The 9601-nt window shown below is 38.1% G+C and overlaps 1 protein-coding gene across 1 annotated transcript; it reads right to left on the bottom strand.

The window, feature by feature from the left end:
• Positions 1 to 3468: 3468 nt before the first annotated feature.
• Positions 3469 to 6291, bottom strand: LOC144405440 (uncharacterized). The gene is made up of 4 exons (XM_078098544.1): positions 5919 to 6291; positions 4521 to 4831; positions 4020 to 4190; positions 3469 to 3828 (listed from the first exon to the last, which is right to left on the bottom strand). Exons 2-4 carry the CDS (start codon positions 4818 to 4820, stop codon positions 3730 to 3732), a joined length of 570 nt encoding a protein of 189 aa, XP_077954670.1. The 5' UTR covers positions 4821 to 4831; positions 5919 to 6291; the 3' UTR covers positions 3469 to 3729.
• Between the last annotated feature and the right edge of the window lie 3310 nt (positions 6292 to 9601).

Genomic DNA, 9601 nt, shown 5'->3' with positions numbered 1-9601 from the left:
AAAAGCTGATATTAGTTTGAAATTGCTGAAAATACAGAAATAGGAGAAGCTGAAAGGAATTTCAATAGATTTGCTGAAAAAGCAGAAATGAAAACAGCTGAAATTATTTTGAAAATTTGAAACAAAATACAGAAATGGGAGAAGTTAAATTTCAATAGAATTTATAAAAAATACAGAAGTTACAGGAGCTTAAATGAATTAAAAGAAATACAGAAATAACAAAAGCTGAGATGAATAAAAAGAGGTTTTAAATGGTTTGTAGTAATATTAGTAGTAGTATTAGTTACAGTTTTAATTGTGGTATTCGTAGTACTAGCAGTAGAAGTAGTAATAGTACGTTTAGTATCATTAGCAGCAGAAACAGCTGTAATACAAATACTATTAGTCATAGTAGTATTTGTAGTAACATTAGTAGTAATTGTAGTATTAATACCAGTAGAAATACTAGTAGTACCTTTTCCTAGTAGTGTCAGTTGCAGCTAGTAGAAGTAGTATTTTAGTACTACTACTAGGAGTAATTTTAATAGCCCTAGAAATACTACTAGTAGTAGTGATAGTAATAGTATAATTTGTAGTAGTACTAGTACTTGTAGTAGTAAATGAGTGGTTGTTACAGTATTAATAGCAGTAGAAATACCAGTAGTATTATGTCTGCATGAGTCAGTGCCACAAAGGCAATCAAAGACAGCCTAGCTAGCTGTCTAAAGACATGAGAGATTTTCACTGGCGGTTTTAGCCACTTGTCAGCAGTTTGGTCCTGTTGTTGCTGGTGAAATGCTAGCTAGCGCCATGTTAGCTAGCACAAAACTATAACAGCTATCTAAAAAATAAGAAGTTTGTGAGAGACTCAAGACTCTATCGAACGCAACAAGGTGTTTTTTATGCCTGTCCGGTAATAAATACGGCTCCTGTGGCAGTTAACGAAACGTGTACCTTCTTGTTTTCTTGAGAAATATGTCGGCAGATTTGTATTGGAGCCTATGGGGCTTTTGGCAGAGGTTGTGTCACTCTTGGACTCCTGAAGCCAAAACTAAAGAACTCTGGGATTCCATAGCCACATTAATCCAATCAGCACAAGCATGCCATCATTAAACTAAACAACTGAAGTCTCAAAAGTGTATACTTTGGCTGGAAGGACAGAGGTTCCATATTTTTTTAACCAGATTCTGATGCTGCTCTACACTCTAGCCTCGCCAGCTCTCACTCTAACAAACGCAATACACACTCATGTAAAACTCAGAAACGGAACGGAGAACAAGTGAAACTTAATCAGTGATTATGAACGAAGTAGAATAGATATCAACAAGCTGTTTTTCTATAAAATATTTCATAAAATAAATACCATTTACGGTATAATACCGTAAAATGTTTTTTTACACTATGTTACCGTAATATGGATAACAGTAAATTGGCGTGAACTTTACAGTCAATTAACGGAAAAATACTGGCAGAGGATGCGAGTAATTTACTGTTTTTTATGGTACACTGCGCACCGTATAATGGATTACTGTAAATTATCGTAAACTTGAACCAATTTGACTGTGAATAAACTGCAATTTACTGGCAGTCGACGCTAGTAACTTACTGTTTTATTTACAGTGCCCTACTGTAATATACGGTATGTTGCCGTATATTGGATTACAGTTTGTTACCATAGGATTACTGTTTTTGTGTTATAAATACCAGAATGTTACCGTTAACTTATAACCGTATACTTTCGCATTTAATTCCCCACAAATTAAAGAAAGACAACCAACCTCATTTTGGTCATAGTGGTTGGAGTTTATTAGATTAGACATTTGTAACAAAGAGCAAAACATAAAATATGCTGCATGTATACAATAATAAAAAAATGAATCATAAAATGATTAGGAACAAGGTAAACTCACTGCAACAATATGCTATAGAACACTTTCAATTGACCGCAGCAAACGGCTGGCGTCCTTAATCCAGTGCCTCTGTAAAACAAACCAAAATAAAATATTTAGAAACACTGTCATTGGTAAAATATTAAAATTACAAAGATGAGGAAGACAACAAGATGTAAGGAAGGAGAATGTTAATCATGCTAGGCAAATAACACCAACGTTACTTGGAGAGACGAGGCAATGAGAAACTCCTCCGATGTTGATCTGCACAGGTGTTCTGGATGAACTGAGACTACGTGTCTGACGTCACTCAAATGACTTTTAGGCAATAAACACTTTGAATAATACAAATATTTATAATCTTCAATCTTCATTCGTCATAATTGTGGTTCCATTTGTCTGGTTTCCTTATTGGCGAAGGAGAAGAAGCTGTAAATCCAAGTAAACATTCCAACAAATAATCACAAGATCTGTAAAATCCTCTTTGTTTACTCTACATAGAAACTCAATGTTGTGTGTACTATGTACCCACCTATTTGGTTAAATAGGCCAATATCACCCAGCCGAGGAGAGAGAGGGAGGATCTGTAAAACACAACAAAAACAACCAGATCAGAAGAGTCTTCCTGGTTTAAATGACGCAGCACAACTGAAAATGTGTCACATGTTCACAGCCTGATGTGCTTCTGACGGACTGAAGTTTGGATTCTGAAAACATCTTTGTAATGTGATCTATAACAAGGAATCGTTTAATTTCTTCAATTAAAACAGAGAATTTAGTTCTACCAACTGTCATAGTCATTAATGGTTGACACTATAAGGTGTTTTTGAGGGGGGGCAGAGGATGCATTATTATCATGAAGTCTTCTCCTCTTTCAGTCTTACCAGCATTTGAGGAGAAAAAATGATCAGCAGGAATCAAGTCCTGAGTCCAGTGAACCTGGTTGCTATGGTTGCAGTTAGCCTGATCAGGCTTTTCGGTTCCACAAAGCAAATTTAGCAAAATCGCCCCAGCAACACATCCAAAAACTTGAACCTGCTGCGGCTGGATTAGTTCCCCACTCCCCCGGAAAAAAAGGGCCGCTGTCTTCCTCATTGGTGAAGGAGCAACATATAAAGTACAACAATATTTCATTTAGATTTTCATTCTTGCAACATTGAGTCGGTCAAACAGGAGCACGTCGTCGTTGTTTGTGTCCATCCGTCTCTCACCGTTGTATATGAGCACCGACGGCGTGACGAGAGCATTTCTACTGGATTCATTTGAATGTGTCTTATCATTGTGAACTGAAACGGAATGCTTTCATGTGTTTAATGATGAGGGAACTGTTCTCTGTACTGGTGAACATGCTCTGAAAAACATCACATAGTGTACAACCATTTCTATATTGAACTTTGTATGAAAACAGAAATCCTCTTTCAGTTATTACAGGAGTCTTTTTTTTTACTCAACTAAAACGTAAAGAGGTCCAGTTAGAGAACATTTCCAGAAGCAAGTGTGACTATTTTGTTGTGATGTAATAGAGGGATAGAGTTGTATCAACATCTGCATTTAATCAATACACAACTAACAAGAAAAATGAATTCAGTATGATTCAAAGACCCGTTGAGATTATTTATTGTCACGAAACAAAGAACTGAACATATATGAACATATATGTAACAAAGAACTGAACATATATGAGGGCTGAAGGCTGCATTTCAAAAGAAGAGAAAATAAATCAAATGAAATTGTGCCTCCCTTGTGTGTGAATGCACTTTATTTTCACTTCCTCCCCAGCTGGAAGATGAGGATTGTGTGTAATATTATTCTTATTATAGAATATAACCATCATCGCTGGTAAAACCGTTGCACCTCCGGGTCAAAGGTGACGAGGGAGTAAAAGATGTAGGAACGCAAACGCCACCACGTCCACGGTCAGAGTCATCAGAAGACCGTCCCAAACGTCGTGATGATGAGTCTGTAAGAACACAGAGACACGTTATTCCACATCTCCAATCAGACCTTCTTGGTTTTCTACAACCGTAGAAGTGTGTCACCCTGAATCCTGAATTTGTAATTGTTTTCTTGTGTTTTTATCACATCTGTGTGTGAGACAGTAACGCTGATGTGTAACATTTGGGGTTTTCTGCTCCTGTATGTGTCACCCACCCATCCCGCGATGTTCCAGGGGTGACGTCGGCTGAAGGACTTGCAGATGCTGAGGCCGGCGGCGAAGCCGCTGACGGTGAGCAGGGAGCTGACGTAGTCCTTCCCGATGGAGAAGGACGCACACAAGACAGCGAAGGAGAACAACATCTGGAGGGTCAGGACCCAGAACACCTGCCCGGGGAGAGGAAGAGAACATCGGCCACAGCATCGGAGTTTACAGTTTACATGAGCCGTGACCTTTTTATTATGTCTACAGGTAATAAAACGATCCGTTAAATACGGTGGAGCGGTGCATAGAACAGCAACACGACAACCATGAGAGCAAAGAGCAAAGATCAGGACAAAAGCTAGAAGAGGAAAAATCATTCTTTTGTGTCAGAAAGATCTAATCGTTCTTCTCCGTCATCTCGTTAAGCATCTCGTGCCGTATTTGAACTTGAGACCTCTGGAGGAAAAGCAGAGTCTGGTGCAGGAAAACGTTCCACGGCGAGTCGTTCAAACCTTTTTAGCAAACGCTCTCCTCGCTTTCTCGTCATCAAAAGAAGACGAGTCCATCAGCAGAGTTGTGTCCGGCGAGGCCTCGGGGTGGAAGTCCAGGAGGGAGCCGTACCCGGCAGCAGGCTGATGGATGCCAGTCATCTCCGTTTTGGACGGAGGGCACGTTGCCGGGGCTGCAGGGTAGAATGGAGATGGAGGTCCTTTGTAGGAGAGGACTGGTGGAGCCGCTGGTGGTGGTGAGGACACATAACGAGGAGCGTCCTGGGTCCCTTTGGAGACGAGGGGCTCGGATGAGTTGGACATTCTGGAGGAAACTGGGGGACAAACACAGAAGAGCAGTCAGACAACTTCTGTTTTCTGATTGACACGTTGAGCTGAAGTGAGACGTTCCCGGTTTGTACAGGCTGCTTACTTTGGACTTGAAGGGCGAGAACGTTAGAAAGTGAAACTAGAGCCGCGGTGCCGCTTCTTTTATTTTCAGTAAACAAGCTTTGAATTCAACGATTAACAACTTAATCTGGTCAAAAACTTTAATCTAAGGTTTAATTTACAGTTTGAAAACACTGCAGAAAATTAAGTAGTGAGACAATGAGCCTGAAATCAGAAAACGTGATGTTGAAGAATGTTGATGAGCAGGTTGGTGCAGAATATAAGGTGCTAATTAAAAAACGGGTTACTGGCACGATGCCAAGGAGATGGAGGGAAGATGTAGGTGTTGTGACAAGAAGCGACGGGTATCGCACACAAACCAAAGTTCCCCGTGCTACGTGACCATTGTGGAGTCATTTTAATGAACCACCAGTGGGGTAAAAAGCAAATGAACATTATATGAACACTTTAATGATGCAGTAAGGTGAGCAGCAGCGGTCGATGGTTTTTAGGGTCACGGGAAGCAGAGTTGTTACAGCAGAGAGCGAGTTGTGTTCTTATTAAATGTCGATTTTTCTTTAAATTCTTTGTTTGGCGTAAATGCAACATCTCCGATTAAAACCAAAGAAGAAGAAAACGCGTTTGTTTACCCTGATAGAAAACAAGTAAACCAAAGTGGAGGACTGAGGCATTAAAACTTAATGTTGGGTAACGACACCAGTGACGTCGTGTGGATCCACCTTGTTTCACATCACAATGTTTATGAAGATTTAACACTGAATTCATGCGATCAGAGCTGTCGGGTTGCAGTGAAAACTGTCTTCCTCCGTCTAATGAACTCAATGAATACAGAAGCTGTTGTGACCTGAAGGAGCTCCACCCTCAGCAGGTTGTTAACCCTTAATGTCTGTGATCTTGTTAAAAGCCCCGATAAATACGACAGGTGAACAAAAAGCAGAGTGAAAGCAGTTTGCTCACTTTGGAAACAGAGCAAGTTAAGAAGACTTAGTAGAGTCAAGAGAATGTTCTCACCTGTGTGACGGGCTGTGCACCACGCAGTGCTGAGCGAGGACGAGACAACAGGAGTAAAACCTGTGGGTTGGTACCTACATTCATTTGCATTTCATACAACACCCGATGTAACGTTTCCCTCCCTGTTGCCAGGAAGTGAAGCAGAGACAAATGATTAGAAACTGTAGTTAATTATAGTCATTTGCTTTCAAGATTAAAAAAAAAAATTCAAACACTAAATATCTGCGTTTTGGACTGTTTGATTAAACAGGTCAACTTATAAAGACGCCACATTTGAATTATGGAAAACTGTATTCAGCACTTTGAAATGTTTACACTTATATTCAAAACACATTTGGCTGAATGTCTCCATAAAGAAGCCAAACAAATGGAACCACGATTATGAAGAGAGAATTATATCAATCAGCCAGTCAGAGTGAAAGGGAGGATCTGTAGAACAAAACTAGATTATAAGGTACTGCTATTCAAATACAAACATGTTTATTAAACCATCTTATTTAATAAACTTGTATTTCAATTTATACTGTTTATTCTTATAGTTAATCAAATACAAAAGAAATGGTAGAATCAGCAGTGCTTTTACTGTCCATTCTTTGCGGACCACAAGCAGAAAACCCATCTTGTGTTCTACAACATGTACGTAAATATGTTATTCCACTAATCATCTACGTTACGTATCAAACATGGACCACTTAAAATCAAGATATCACAGACGCAATGCCTTTGAAGACACTTGTCCTCTGTCCCTCCGCAAATGATGTCACTGGCTTTGTGTCGCTGAGGCAGAGAAGTCGTAAAGGTTTTTTTTCCATGTTCGATGATGTTGCCATCTTGTGGCGGTAGAGCAGTATTGATCAACTAGAAAATGCATTTGGAATGCTTAAAGCTGAAAGCTGAAATGAACTTCAGAAAATTGCTGACAATACAGAAGGTTTAAGGGAATTTAAATACATTTTATTATAGATTATAGATATTAGAAAAGCTGATATTAGTTTGAAATTGCTGAAAATACAGAAATAGGAGAAGCTGAAAGGAATTTCAATAGATTTGCTGAAAAAGCAGAAATGAAAACAGCTGAAATTATTTTGAAAATTTGAAACAAAATACAGAAATGGGAGAAGTTAAATTTCAATAGAATTTATAAAAAATACAGAAGTTACAGGAGCTTAAATGAATTAAAAGAAATACAGAAATAACAAAAGCTGAGATGAATAAAAAGAGGTTTTAAATGGTTTGTAGTAATATTAGTAGTAGTATTAGTTACAGTTTTAATTGTGGTATTCGTAGTACTAGCAGTAGAAGTAGTAATAGTACGTTTAGTATCATTAGCAGCAGAAACAGCTGTAATACAAATACTATTAGTCATAGTAGTATTTGTAGTAACATTAGTAGTAATTGTAGTATTAATACCAGTAGAAATACTAGTAGTACCTTTTCCTAGTAGTGTCAGTTGCAGCTAGTAGAAGTAGTATTTTAGTACTACTACTAGGAGTAATTTTAATAGCCCTAGAAATACTACTAGTAGTAGTGATAGTAATAGTATAATTTGTAGTAGTACTAGTACTTGTAGTAGTAAATGAGTGGTTGTTACAGTATTAATAGCAGTAGAAATACCAGTAGTATTATGTCTGCATGAGTCAGTGCCACAAAGGCAATCAAAGACAGCCTAGCTAGCTGTCTAAAGACATGAGAGATTTTCACTGGCGGTTTTAGCCACTTGTCAGCAGTTTGGTCCTGTTGTTGCTGGTGAAATGCTAGCTAGCGCCATGTTAGCTAGCACAAAACTATAACAGCTATCTAAAAAATAAGAAGTTTGTGAGAGACTCAAGACTCTATCGAACGCAACAAGGTGTTTTTTATGCCTGTCCGGTAATAAATACGGCTCCTGTGGCAGTTAACGAAACGTGTACCTTCTTGTTTTCTTGAGAAATATGTCGGCAGATTTGTATTGGAGCCTATGGGGCTTTTGGCAGAGGTTGTGTCACTCTTGGACTCCTGAAGCCAAAACTAAAGAACTCTGGGATTCCATAGCCACATTAATCCAATCAGCACAAGCATGCCATCATTAAACTAAACAACTGAAGTCTCAAAAGTGTATACTTTGGCTGGAAGGACAGAGGTTCCATATTTTTTTAACCAGATTCTGATGCTGCTCTACACTCTAGCCTCGCCAGCTCTCACTCTAACAAACGCAATACACACTCATGTAAAACTCAGAAACGGAACGGAGAACAAGTGAAACTTAATCAGTGATTATGAACGAAGTAGAATAGATATCAACAAGCTGTTTTTCTATAAAATATTTCATAAAATAAATACCATTTACGGTATAATACCGTAAAATGTTTTTTTACACTATGTTACCGTAATATGGATAACAGTAAATTGGCGTGAACTTTACAGTCAATTAACGGAAAAATACTGGCAGAGGATGCGAGTAATTTACTGTTTTTTATGGTACACTGCGCACCGTATAATGGATTACTGTAAATTATCGTAAACTTGAACCAATTTGACTGTGAATAAACTGCAATTTACTGGCAGTCGACGCTAGTAACTTACTGTTTTATTTACAGTGCCCTACTGTAATATACGGTATGTTGCCGTATATTGGATTACAGTTTGTTACCATAGGATTACTGTTTTTGTGTTATAAATACCAGAATGTTACCGTTAACTTATAACCGTATACTTTCGCATTTAATTCCCCACAAATTAAAGAAAGACAACCAACCTCATTTTGGTCATAGTGGTTGGAGTTTATTAGATTAGACATTTGTAACAAAGAGCAAAACATAAAATATGCTGCATGTATACAATAATAAAAAAATGAATCATAAAATGATTAGGAACAAGGTAAACTCACTGCAACAATATGCTATAGAACACTTTCAATTGACCGCAGCAAACGGCTGGCGTCCTTAATCCAGTGCCTCTGTAAAACAAACCAAAATAAAATATTTAGAAACACTGTCATTGGTAAAATATTAAAATTACAAAGATGAGGAAGACAACAAGATGTAAGGAAGGAGAATGTTAATCATGCTAGGAAAATAACACCAACGTTACTTGGAGAGACGATGCAATGAGAAACTCCTCCGATGTTGATCTGCACAGGTGTTCTGGATGAACTGAGACTACGTGTCTGACGTCACTCAAATGACTTTTAGGCAATAAACACTTTGAATAATACAAATATTTATAATCTTCAATCTTCATTCGTCATAATTGTGGTTCCATTTGTCTGGTTTCCTTATTGGCGAAGGAGAAGAAGCTGTAAATCCAAGTAAACATTCCAACAAATAATCACAAGATCTGTAAAATCCTCTTTGTTTACTCAACATAGAAACTCAATGTTGTGTGTACTATGTACCCACCTATTTGGTTAAATAGGCCAATATCACCCAGCCGAGGAGAGAGAGGGAGGATCTGTAAAACACAACAAAAACAACCAGATCAGAAGAGTCTTCCTGGTTTAAATGACGCAGCACAACTGAAAATGTGTCACATGTTCACAGCCTGATGTGCTTCTGACGGACTGAAGTTTGGATTCTGAAAACATCTTTGTAATGTGATCTATAACAAGGAATCGTTTAATTTCTTCAATGGAGGAAGAAAACGCGTTTGTTTACCCTGATAGAAAACAAGTAAACCAAAGTGGAGGACTGAGGCATTAAAACTTA

The sequence above is a fragment of the Gasterosteus aculeatus genome, chromosome 3, assembly GCF_964276395.1.
Source record: "Gasterosteus aculeatus chromosome 3, fGasAcu3.hap1.1, whole genome shotgun sequence".
Taxonomy (NCBI): domain Eukaryota; kingdom Metazoa; phylum Chordata; class Actinopteri; order Perciformes; family Gasterosteidae; genus Gasterosteus; species Gasterosteus aculeatus.
The sequence above is the reverse complement of the archived record's forward strand: the minus strand, read 5'-3'. Positions and strand labels throughout refer to the sequence as shown.